The 13,946-nt window shown below is 40.1% G+C and overlaps 1 protein-coding gene across 2 annotated transcripts in view; it reads right to left on the bottom strand.

Annotated features, from left to right (window-relative positions):
• Positions 1–13,946, bottom strand: part of tyw1 (tRNA-yW synthesizing protein 1 homolog (S. cerevisiae)) — a 124,036-nt gene that overhangs the window by 18,442 nt on the left and 91,648 nt on the right. For both annotated transcript variants that reach the window (XM_056473438.1, XM_056473439.1), the window contains exon 15: positions 617–784. In XM_056473438.1, the coding sequence (XP_056329413.1) occupies positions 617–784 (168 nt within the window). The remainder of the gene's footprint in view (positions 1–616; positions 785–13,946) is intronic.

Here is a 13,946-nt window from a genome sequence, read left to right as displayed (position 1 = left end):
AATAACTATATCTGGCAACATGGCAGAACAGAGGCTTCTTACAAGCCTTTTTATTCAGCAACATGGTTTTTTTATATATATATTTTTAATTTAAACAAGTAAACTATTTTCTATTAATAATAATAAACTTTAAAAATAATTTAATTTAATTAATTGTAATATTAATTGTAATAATTTTTAATAAATAGAACTTAAAGAGATAGTTCACCCAAAAACAACTGACAAAAATATGACATTTTACTCACCCTTACCTGATTTTAGACTTTTATGACTTTCTATTAAACACAAATGAAGATATTTTGAAGAATGCTGAAAACCTTTAACCATTGACTTCCATTGTAGGAAAAACAAACACTATTAAAGTCAATGGTTACAGATAACCAACATGTTTCACAATATCTTCTTTTGTGTTTAACAGAAGAAAGAAACTCATAAAGGATTGAAGTAATGAGTACATGATGACAGAATTTTATTTTTTGGATGAACTATCCCTTTAATTCTATTTTTGAACATGAAAAATGTTCCTCATAACAGGTTAGGTGCCTGATAACGGCAAAAGCACCATTTCTATGAACAGAAGTTGAACAGTGTGTCAAGTGTGTGTGTTCAGTGTTACCTTGTGGTTTGCCAGTAACAGACAGTTAGAATGCTCGTGTTCGCAGGCAATTTCATAGTCTGGCAGCAGGTTGGCTAGTTGCTGCACGAAGTAGATGACCTCCTCGTGCCAGGGTACATTGGCCATGGTCAGGCTACTGGCTGAGCTCTCGCCACAATACGTCACTCCCTGTAGGAAGGGCAAAAAGACAACAGGGACAAAGACATTAAATGGGATGTTTAAGATGTTCTAGCAAAGAACACTGAATGATAAAATGTCCTTATAAACATTTTAACTAAAGCAGAGTCAGTAATTATTGGATTATTCCAAAAAAGACACTTTGTTCTGTTGTAAAATATAAACGTGTGACTTAATGCAGATTTGTTCTTGCATCTAATTAAATAGATTCATGAGGTACTGGTTATCGGATATTAAACACTCAAAAGGATTTATAATAAAAAAAAAAACGTAATATCAGTCAATAACTAGTATAACAACAGTTTAATTTAAATTTTGCAATACTTTATTGCATGCATGTTGGTTAATAACTGATAATAACCAAGATATTATGCATGTCTATATTTTAAAATTATGATAAAAACAAAGCAATATTAAGCAAAATACACTAGTTAGAAACTTGTTTGAAAAATTTGAAAACTGTTTAAAACTGGCCAATAACTAGTATACATTCACTGGCCATTTTATTAGGTACACCAGTCCAACTCAAATTTCTAATCAGATAATCACATGGCATCAACTCAATGCATTTAGGCTTGGTCAAGGCGATCTGCTGCAGTTCAAACCGAGCATCAGAATGGGCAAGAAAGGTGATTTAAGTGACTTTGAACGTGGCATGATTATTGGTGTCAGACAGGCTGGTCTGAGTATTTTAGAAACTGCTGATCTACTGGGATTTTCACGCACAACCATTTCTAGGATTTATAGAGAATGGTCTGAAAAAAGAAAATATCCAGTGAATGGCAGTTCTGTGGGCGCAAATGCCTTGTTGATGCCAGAGGTCAGAAGAGAATGGCTAGACTGGTAGGTTCCAGTTGATAGAAAGGCAACAGTAACTCAAATAACCACTTGTTACAACCGAAGTATGCAGAAGAGTATCTCTTAACGCACAACACTTCCAACCTTGAGGCAGATGGGCTACAGCAGTAGAAGACCACACCGGGTGCCACTTCGGTCAGCTAAGAACAGGAAACTGAGGTAACAATTCACACAGGCTCACCAAAATTGGATGATAAGATTAGAAAAACGTCGCCTGGTCTACTGAGTTTAGATTTCTGTGACATTCGGATGGTAGGGTCCTGCCTTGTATCAACGGTTCAGGCTGGTGGTAGTGGTGTAATGGTGTGGGGGATATTTTCTTGGCACACTTTGGGCCCATTAGTACCCGAGCATCGTGTCAATGACTTAGCATACCTGAGTATTGTTGTTGACCATGTCCATCCCTTTATTACCATCTTCTTTATTATCTTCTGATGGCTACTTCCAGCAGGATAACATACCATATCATAAAGTGTGAATCATCACAGACTGACTTCTAGAACATGGCAATGAGTTCACTGTACTCAAATGATCTCAATCCAATAAAGCACGTTTGGGATGTGGTGGAACAGGAGATTCGCATCATAAATGTGCAGCCGACAAATCTGCAGCAACTGCGTAATGCTATCATGTCAATATGGAGCAAAATCTCTGAGGAATATTTCCTGTACCTTGCTGAATCTATGCCACGAAGGATTAAGGCAGTTCTGAAGGAAAAGGGGGGTCCTCAACCCAGTCCTAGTAAGGTGTACCTAATAAAGAGGCCAGTGAGTGTATATCTCATGCAACAATATATTTAAAACTGCAACAACAAAAAAAAACCTAAACAAAATTGAATATTTACTGAAATAAATGTTTAAAAACAACCCTTTATTACTAGCAGATAACCAATACCTATATACCAAGCATACCCTAAATATTGGGTACCAAAGTACTTGTTTAAAGAAAATCTGAAAATGAATCTGTACGTTTTATTTTAGTACAATAAAAATGTAATAATAAAACCAAATATAATGAAACAATAACATCTAACTCTAACTAATAACCAATTAATTATAAATTATATGACACCAATAAACCGTACACCCTTATTTTATACATACTGTAAAGATGAACAAACGTTTGTTTATCATTTAGCCAAGGTAAAACCACTGTATCTTCTATCTTCCTTTAAAATATTCACAGGCACGCTATATCCAACACAGCTGATATCGGCCTGACTCTTTAGAAGTCTCTTTCAGATTTAACAGTGCCTCACTGTACAAAAAAGGCCACGCAAACACACTGTGAATCATATCAGCACACACAGCCCAAGGACTCATGGCGCGTGGAGGCTGATTTGGTTTTTCTAAGGATGATGGAGACTGAGATGTCCGGATCATCTCTTTCAACACCTACACACACACAAACACATACACACACATGAATGACAGTACAGCATTCACATCACACCTCATAGATGTAGCTGTGATCAGGACTAGAGCGGCATGTACCTTATGCTGGAATTGCAAATTCAGTATACATTAAAGTGGACATATTACGCCCCTTCAAAACATAAAATGTAACACCAGATAATTATAGCTTGTCAAGTTTCCTATTTGAGCAAAAACAAACCGTTTTAATGTGTGTCCCTTTAAATGCAAATGAGCTGCTGCTTCCAGATGAGGGCGGAGCCTTTACATGCTATTCTGACACTCCAGAAACAACAAAACAAGTGAATTTCATGCAGATTAATGTCAGAAATGATTGATAGCAGATTTAAATGTTGCCTGTTCAGTGTTAGACAATGATTAATTAACTTCTAGACTGAGCCAGGACATTTCTGAAATGTTACATACATTTATGCAGTTGTTGAGGAGTAAATTTGATGAAGCATGAATTATTGCTCTGTTATGATTACCGTATTTTCTGCACCATGAGGCACACCAGATTATAAGATGCATTCTCAATTACAGGGTCTATTTCTGCACTTAACCCATACATGAGGCACACCGTATTATAAGGCGGATGCTAAAGCACACAGTCTACAAAAAAGGGTAACGTCCAGAGAATAAACAAAGTTTTAATGTTCCCCTTTAAATGCAAATGAGCTGCTGTTTCCAGATGAAGACGGAGCCTTTACATGCTATTCTGATGCTGTGTTCACACCAGACGCGCAGATAAATCGAGCTATTCGCACGTAAAATGACGTGTAACATTGAGTTTACTCGCTTCATTCACACGACAAATTCACTTCACAACAGACACGGATTTGCGTCATGGGTGGGGTGACATCTGTCCGCCAGGTGACTCTAGCTTCGTTGCTAAATGGCTAACATGGATTTTATTGAGAGAATAGCTGTGTGTATGTGCTTAAGGAAAACTGAAGAACAGCGTCAATTTGTTTGGAGCCGTGCCTGAGTCTACTAGATTCGTTCTGAGGTGCACCCAGCTCTGAAAGCTAATAAATTCCTCCAGAAACTACACCTGGGTAATGGAAGCTTTCAGCAAGTGCTTCTCACTGAGCCAAGCCAAGTTTCATGAACTGTTGTCGGTGTTGGCAGGTGGATTTTCCCCCTGGACACCAACAACAGGTGCTATGTCATAGTCACGCCCCCACAAGAGCAAGCTCCTGATTGGTTAGCGTTGCACGAATGTTCGCTTGAAGTTCAGATTTTCAAACTCGCACAAAACATCCGTTAAGCACATCAATCGCTCAACTCGCGCCATGTCATTCGCGCCGCCTCATTCGCACACAATACGCCACAGGATGTCTATTCATGTCTCTGCATTGACTTAACATGTAAATCATTCACACATGACGCTTCTTCTGCGTCTGGTGTGAACGCAGCATGACACTCCAGAAACAACAAAACAAGCAAATTTCATGAAGACAAAATGTCAGAAATGACCATTAGCTGATTAAAGTCTTGCATGTTTAAACAAGTGTCAGACAATGATTAAGAGGAATAGTTTACAGCTTCTAGACTGAACCAGGTCATTTCTAAAGGACATTATTACGGCTATGTTCTGATTAGCTGCCTTTGCCAATAAACATTACACTATTAGTACAAATCTTTGCAAAAAAAAAAAAAACATTGGTCGCTAGACTATATGGTGCATTACAAATGTGCGTTTATGGCATAAGAGGATATTGAAGATAAAATAATGACAGCTCTGATCTCTGTGAATACAATCAATGGTAATCTTAGCCACATCAGCCATAGAGCAAGCACATTCAGAAAGGATAATAAGAAATATTCTTAAAATATGAAGTGATAAACTGGTTTAGGATATCAAGTTAGAGTACAAAACATTGGTATTCACCCCCATTCATCAGAAACCATGTTGAACCAAAGCAGTTTAGTGTAAAATATATTTTGTGCAAATGTATATCACTTTACTGATATTCTCACATATCATTCTCTATATTTATATCATTCTCTATAATAATACCATATCCTCAGTGGCTCATTTCAAGAGTCTATTAAGACGCTTAAACAACACCAGAATATTGGTAATTGTTTTTTTTTTTCTGCAACAGACACTTAAAATCTCCAGCTGCAGTACACTACCTGACAAAATTCTTGTCGCTTATCCAAGTTTTAGGTGAAACAAATAATAACTCGACTAGTTGACCATTTGGAATCAGAAGTGGCTTATATGAAAGGCAAAGGCCTCTAGATACGCTTATTTTACCAGACTAAAATATGATGATGCCTTGAATTTAAATTTTTTAATTAGGGCAGTAAGGTCTGTCTTTGTTTAGACATAAGTCTTGTCACTTAACAGAAATACTGTACAGTATAGAATATAAAGTCATGGTGTAGTTGAAAAAGAATGAATATTATGTATGACTCCTATAAGCTTGGAGGACTGCATCCATACATCTCTGCGATGACTCAAATAACTTATTAATAAAGTCATCTGGAATGGCAAAGCAAGCGTTCTTGGAGGACTCCTAGAGTTCAAGATTCTTTGGATTCCTCTTCAATTCCTCCTCCTTTATCTTACCCCAGACATGCTCAATGATGTTCATGTCTGCTGACTGGGCTGGCCAATCCTGGAGCACCTTGACCTTCTTTGCTTTCAGGAACGTTGATGTGGAGGCTGAAGGATGAGAAAGAGCGCTATCCTTCTGAAGAATTTGCCCTCTCCTGTGGTGTGTAATGTAATGGGCAGCACAAATGTTGTGATACCTCAGGCTGTTGATGTTGCCATCTACTCTGCAGATCTCTTGCACGCCCCCATGCTGAATGTAACCCCAAACCATGATTTTTCCTTCACCAAACTTGACTGATTTCAGAGAGAATCTTGGGTCCATGTGGGTTCCAATAAGACTTCTGCAGTATTTGTGATGATTGAGGTGCAGTTCAACAGATGAATCATTGGAAAAATCTACCTTCTGCCACTTTTTCAAATGATCAACTAGAAGTCAAGTTATTATTTGTTGCTCTTACAACTGGGATCAACGACAAGACTTTTGTCAAGTGAGTAAACTGAAATGGCAGCTGCTGCAGTGGTTCTGTGGGTGAAAATGTGTAGATTAAGGTAATAAGATCCACTTCCCAAGTCACATCATATATTTTTTCACATACTTGCAGAGAAACTCTAACCAAAATAAAGTTACCGGGTTGTCCTTTTTCATGTATTCTGGGTTAATAGATGCACAAGTTACCTAATTATAGCACTTAAAAATCTGATTTCATACTACGTTCTTTTTAAATAACACAATCAGTTTGCATTAATAATACGATCATGTCTTAGTGGACAGCGAGACAAACTGGTGTCAAGTAAGGTCGTGTACTCTGTTTCACACATCATGTTAAGTAGTTATTAATAATCCTTGGCAAGCAAACAGGTGACACATCAGCGCTGGATGGAAAGCGGTCTCATTTGTGGTGCGGCCACATGGGTTCATGGGTCTGCTGTGTGTAGGAGTAGCTTTGCTGCTGAAAAGACATTACTCATCCTGTGATAGAGCGAAATCCCATTCTGTCAGGCTTTATCTCGTTTCAGTCTTCATCTCGATGAGATGTTAGCACTCTATTACACTGGACAATCAATAGATGAACATCTCTGAGGCGTCAAGAGAATTGAAACAAAGACGCATCATATCAGATACGTCTATACTATAAACGGTTGAAAAAAACAAGAGTGATTATGAAATGATAGAGAATAAAAGCCAATTAATTCTAAATAATATGAATGCTGAGTGCGGTGATTCATGAGACACAACAAATGGCATTATGCAAGTGAATGATTCAAACAGAATTTCCTACGGCTGTCATGTTTTCTTGTACCTGAAGCCAATGGCTTATGCATATGTATTAGTAATTATGAAGATAATCTTAATTAGAGACTATTTAGTCAACAATTTTTTGTTTTGAAATACAGAAAATTAAAATACAAATCTTTTGAAATTGAATTGTGATTAGGCTATCTCTGTATATATAATCTATATATAAAAATAGATTATTATAATGCTGATTATTGGATAAATAGATCATTTTATATATATTTGACAGCTGCACATTCATGATGTGAATCTCCCGTTCCATCACATCTCAAAGGTGCTCTATTGGATTGAATACTGGTGACTGTGGAGGTCATTTGAGTACAGTGAACTCATTGTCATGTTCAAGAAACCAGTCTGAGATGCTTCGTGCTTGATGACATGGCGCATTATCCTGCTGGAAGTAGCCATCAGAAGATAGGTACACTGTGGTCAGAAAGGGATGGACATGGTCAGCAATAATACTCAGGTACAGTAGGTTGTGGCGTTGACACGATGCTCAACTGGCACTAATGGGCACCAAATGCTGACCAGGCAACGTTTTTCCAATCTTCTATTGTCCCATTTTGGTGAGCCTGTGCAAATTGTAGCCTCAGTTTCCTGTTCTTAGCTGACAGGAGTGGCACCTGGCGTGGTCTTCTGCTGCTGTAGCCCATCCGCCTCAAGGTTGGACGTGTTGTGCGAGTGGTTGTTTGAGTTACTGTTGCACAACCAGTCTGGCCATATATATATATATTTTTTGCCCTATATTTTTATTTGTATATATATATATATATATATATATATATATATTGTGGCGAGTATACTAATTCAATGTCGCCATGGTCCCAAATTCACCCCAGCTGCCTTCTCGTCACAGTGGATCAACCACAGCTGGGAGTCATTAAGGGAAACCGATATAAGCAGCGTCGGGACAACCAAGGGTGAGCTTCATTCTACCAATGACTCCCGAGCTAACCTCTGTGTCTCTCTCTCTCTCTCAGCGGACTCGAGCAGCTAACTTGCTGAACCACCGACCAACCCATCACGGCCCCACTCTCTATCCCCGGAGCACCTGCACGCTTCCTGGCCAGAAGAGCACCTTTACACCCCTATCCACTGCACATTATACCTGTAAATAAATCACCCTCCGGGGAAAAGTCTGTACTACAACCCTCTGTGTGAGTGTTTTCCCTCTAACTCGCCACAACTGGTGGAGAACGCGGGCAGAAATAGAGTGGAATTAAAACACAAACAGACTTACCCGGTGAAAAAAAAAAAAACCCTGCTGTTCTGACTGTTCCATTGTGTGTTACAGACGAGGCATCCGCTCTCTCTCTCTCTTCCTCGGGTGCTTTCCCGGAGACAGCATGTCCATGGAGGAGGTCATACGCCACCTAGCGGAAGTCACAACTAGACAGCAGAAAATCTCGGAGCAGCTTGCCGCAAGACAAGAAAGACTGGAACATCAGCTCCTCCAGGCGGCGGGACGGGTACCCCTCCCTGAGGTGAAGATAAATGCACACCAACATTTAACCAAACTCAGCGACCTGGACGATATTGATGCCTACCTTCACACTTTTGAGGTAATCGCAGAGAGAGAAAAATGGCCAGAAGAAGAATGGGCGAAGCTATTAGCCCCATTTCTGACCGGTGAAGCTCAACGAGCATATTATTCCCTAGAAGCCCCAAAGAATGATGATTATGGAGCGTTAAAAAAGGAGATTTTGGCCAGAGTGGGGCTCTCTGCGATTAGTGCAGCCCAGCAATTTGCCATCTGGACATATGATGAGAAAACTCCGGTGCGCACCCAAGCTGCCCAGCTTTCACGTCTCGGCCGACTGTGGCTATTAGGGGGGGACCCCTCCGGCGTCCAGGTCGCTGAGAAAGTGGTTGTTGAAAAATTGTTACGAGCATTACCCAGACGGTTACGCGGACTCACCAGTATGAGAAATCCGGGATCTTTAGCCGCTTTGGTGGAAGCTGTGGAGCTGGCTGAGGCTCTTGTAGCCCGCGATGCTGGAGAGAGAGCGGCTCTGCCACCCCGAAAGGCACATCCACCATGGCGACTCGTGGAGGGCACATCAAGACCAGTTAGCAGACCGGCGGTCCCCAGCCCTTTGGATGAGCCGATGCCCACGGAGCCACCAGTGCACTCGACCCCGGCCTGGCTCGCAGGATGTGTTGTACATCGTACCATCCCCCCCGAGGCCCCCTCCCGAAAAGTCTCTCTTGATGGGAAGATGCAAACAGCCATATACAGCAGCTTACCTCGATGATCTGGTTGTCCACTCGGAGTCATGGGAAGAACATCTATCCCGCCTGCGGCGGGTGCTGTTGGATCTACGAAGGGCCGGACTCACAGCAAACCCCAGAAAATGCCATCTAGGTCTAGAAGAAGCCAAGTACCTGGGTTTCCATATAGGAAGAGGCCTCATTCAACCCCAACAAAGCAAAGTCCAAGCACTGCAAAACTCCCCACAACCAACAACAAAAACCCAGGTACGTGCATTTCTGGGGTTAGCGGGCTACTATAGATGTTTTATCCCTAACTTCTCATCCTTAGCCAGCCCGTTGACAGACCTGACCAAGAAGGGACAGCCGGAGAGGATAAGATGGAGCCCAATAGCAGAAAAGGCGTTCCAGGCACTAAAGACAGCACTCACATCTTCTCCAGTACTACACGCACCAGACTTCAGCTGCCCCTTCATCCTTCAGACGGATGCTTCCGACTCGGGCCTGGGGGCGGTCCTCTCCCAGGTCCATGACAAAGAAGAACACCCCATAGTATATATAAGTCGGAAGCTGACAACAGCAGAAACCAAATACGCGACAGTGGAAAAGGAGGCCCTGGCAATCAAGTGGGCAATCCTGGAGCTGAAGTATTACCTGTTAGGAAGACGGTTCACCCTTGTAACAGATCATGCACCCCTCCAATGGATGGCTACGGCAAAGAATAATAATGCTCGGGTAACCAGATGGTTTTTATCGCTCCAGGATTACCACTTCAACGTTCAGCATCGAGCCGGGGCCTCCCACGGAAACGCGGATGGACTGTCACGTTTATGGTCAGGATGGGCAGGTCTGTCAAAACATTCACCCCCTCCTCTCTTAATGTGTTCATATTTTCATAGGAAATCTCGGACCAAGACGACACTAAGGGGGGGGGAATGTGGCGAGTATACTAATTCAATGTCGCCATGGTCCCAAATTCACCCCAGCTGCCTTCTCGTCACAGTGGATCAACCACAGCTGGGAGTCATTAAGGGAAACCGATATAAGCAGCGTCGGGACAACCAAGGGTGAGCTTCATTCTACCAATGACTCCCGAGCTAACCTCTGTGTCTCTCTCTCTCTCTCAGCGGACTCGAGCAGCTAACTTGCTGAACCACCGACCAACCCATCACGGCCCCACTCTCTATCCCCGGAGCACCTGCACGCTTCCTGGCCAGAAGAGCACCTTTACACCCCTATCCACTGCACATTATACCTGTAAATAAATCACCCTCCGGGGAAAAGTCTGTACTACAACCCTCTGTGTGAGTGTTTTCCCTCTAACTCGCCACAATATATATATATATATATATATATATATATATGTATACAAATAAAATATCGGGCAAAATTGGGTATATTTTACCCCAAATTGGGTTGAAATGATAGCCCAGCATCTTTTAGTGTAATCATTATTACTTAATAAGAGTATGAAGCAAATTTATTGCTTGTTTTTCACTAGGAGCAGACAAGCTATGATGCATTGTAAGTATCCTAGTGCATGTTACTGGTCAGTGAGGACAATGGGAATACAAGGACAGGATTCTTGGTTTCCTCATCTCAGTCTTTTGGGCTGTGGCTGATGTCCAAAGCTGATATGCCCAGTCTGGCAGTGAAGTAATGAGCCCAGCTCTTATCTGGCTGCTCTGTAGCCACACAGAATAATGATTACCTACAGAAACGCCCTGATAAATCAATGAGGCCATGAAAACACAAGCCTGTCTGCACCAACTAACAAAGACACACATTTACTGTCACGACTTTAATAAGCCACACAAATACAGATAAAATTAACTTGATGAAGGTGATGTGGACAAGCATTTAGTAGCATGTGTTATTAAAGCGAGCGGTATACGACCAATCCTCTAATAGTGTCGTTCTAATTGTGCAAGAACAATGATTTAATCAATAACCAGATCAATGACAATCGTCCTTCTGCACTGGAGAGAACAGGACAGACTTTGAGTGTGCTGTTCATGAGTCTTAACACAACAAATGCAAACTGTCTTGCATTTAATTAGTTATGACGATAAACTGGAAACATTTCAGTGTGTACTTTTTACTTTTATTTACACACTTAAACATTCATTTCGGTTCCTTTTTTGTCTTATTTGACCAGTGTTGGGGGTAGTGTACTACAAGTAATGCAAGTTAGGTAATAATATTACTTTTCTAAGTATTGCATTACTTTTAAATATATATATACTCAAATATATATATTTGAGTTACTTTTAAAAAAAAACAACGCAAGTTCCTTTTTAGTTTAATCAATTAGCTTTAAAAAATAATTGCTGAACTAAGACTAATGTAGTCACATTGAATAACACACACAATGAGAGAATTTGCCTCCTGCTGGAACAGACAGAAACCAAGATGGCAGGCCAGAGTCTTTACGCGATGGAAGTATAATTATTTTGAACTCATCTAAGAAAAAGAAAAAGGATTGTCTAAAGGGACAGCTATTTCAATAACTAATAAGACAAAACAAAACAAAAAAACTTAACTAAAAAAGTACAAAAGCCAACACATTGCTTTCAACTTTTATTTATCTGTAAAAATATGGCATGTATAGCTCTGGAGACAAGAAGTTTAGCCAGATAAGAAAAAGAATGCAAAAGTAACGTAACGCATTACTTTTCATAAAAAGTAACTAAGTAACACAACTACTTTTTGAGAGATTAACTCAATATTGCAATGCATTACTTTCAAAAGTAAATTTCCCCAACACTGCATTTTACAGCACAATGTCTATTCCTAAATCAAGATATTATTACCTAAGCAGCAAAATGACTTCTGATTTGCCTTTTTCCTTTGATAATTTTTAAAGTATTTTTAATAAATGTATATTATTTTTAAATGTATGATTGTGTCAATGTCAATGGGGTGCGTAAAATTCGAAGGGAAAACCATTTTTCTTTGATATATTTTGTCTTGCTTTAATGAAAAATTAGTTAATGATCTCTTATTTTTCAGCAAAGCAAAAGTTATAAACCACAGGTGTCGAAACTCGATCCTGCAGGACCGGTGTCCTGCAGATTTTAGCTCCAGCTTGCCTCAACACACCTGCACGGTGTTTCTAGAGCTTGATTAGATAGTCCAGGTGTGTCTGATTGGGGTTGGAACTAAACTTTACAGGACATCGGCCCTCCAGCACTGAGTTTGGGCATCCCTAGTATAAACAGAGAAGACGTGGTTTATGACGTGAATGACATCCAGCCACCAGAGGGCGATCAAAAAGACCTAAGCTTCATTTTTCACGACACAAGGTGCATCCAGATTTAACAAACAATCATTTTTTGACACAATATAATAGTGATGAATTCCCTTTGAGTATTTAATGTTTTGCATTCTTCATGATTTATTTAGATATAATGTAAATACAGTTTGAATTAACTTCACCAAATTAAGGAGTTAAATGAACATTTAAATTGTTAACTAAACCAAAAAAGATTTCATGAACTAAACAATCAATCGATCTATGTTAATGCAATATCTTTATCTATAAATATTATTAAATGGATCGGAAAAAAGTTAAAATGAATTATATTTTTATAAACTAGTATAAATTTAGATGATATTAGATGATAATAGCTGTTACTTCAAAATTATCTATTCATCTCACTGTTAAATTTCTTCCAAAAAATAATATTGGATTGATAAAAATAAGCCAGGCTAAATATTAATGACCCTGGACTACAAAAGCAGAGTTATGCCCCATTCACACAGGGTGTCGGCGTCAACGCTTCCCATTCACTTTGAACTGAATTTAAACTGAATTGTGGATCCGCCGGCGCTACTTCAACTTTATAAGCACCAACGGAAGTGTCAGCCAGTCAGATCTCTTTATGCAAATATCCTAGCTCAGTCAGCAGCCGACTGCGAATTTATTTCATTGGCTGACGGTGCTATGATGATCGCGTCAGCCCCAACTTCAGACACGCCCTGCGTCAAGTGTTGACACTGAAGCCCACTTTGAATTGGGCGTTACGATGCATGTGTTTATTTGTGGAAATAGACAAAAAAACATTGTTTGGGGTGTTCTTTTATGTAAAGATCATACTCCATGAAGACATTTTGATACATACAATCTAATTTTTAAATAGCTGTATTTCAGACAAACCCTATAACACACCATACATCAATGGGAAAGCTTGGTTATTCATCATTCAGGAGTTTAAAAAAAGGTTTTGTGGTCCATGTTCACATTTGTGGGTTTTATTGTGCACAATTCAATCCACATTACTCCAAACAACAAAATTCACAATTTTTCATCAAACCAAACACATTAAAACACCAAACAAAAGCATTTGTTGACTGCCAGTTTGAGTAAACATCTGTCCAGCAGTGTGTAGCATGTAGAAAATCAAGAAGAAGGACGCACACAAAGGTGCAGTGAAATGTGAGGTGTTTTGAGCAGCTGTTGGCCGCTGTAATTACTGCAGGGGCGAGAGCTGCACTCGGGCCGAACAGCTGGAGGGGCTGAACGCCTCCATAACTCACGCGAACACATATCAAACTCCACCAAACTTAATTACCCTCCGCATACATCACCGCTCTGCTCCATGTCTACAAAAGTGGCCAAACCCACAGAAAACAATGCGGCCGCTGCCAGCAGTTTGATGAGTGGGTCACCGGTGTCCTATAGAAGTAAATGAGATGTCAAGAAATGTGATGTCTGGCTACATATAAACCATGTTTAATCACCAGAGACACTTGTTTTCCTGGCCTTGGCATGGATTAAGCCTCATTTGTCTAAATAAAAGGCGC

Source organism: Danio aesculapii, chromosome 15 (genome assembly GCF_903798145.1).
Source record: "Danio aesculapii chromosome 15, fDanAes4.1, whole genome shotgun sequence".
In the NCBI taxonomy this organism is placed as follows: domain Eukaryota; kingdom Metazoa; phylum Chordata; class Actinopteri; order Cypriniformes; family Danionidae; genus Danio; species Danio aesculapii.
The sequence above is the reverse complement of the archived record's forward strand: the minus strand, read 5'-3'. Positions and strand labels throughout refer to the sequence as shown.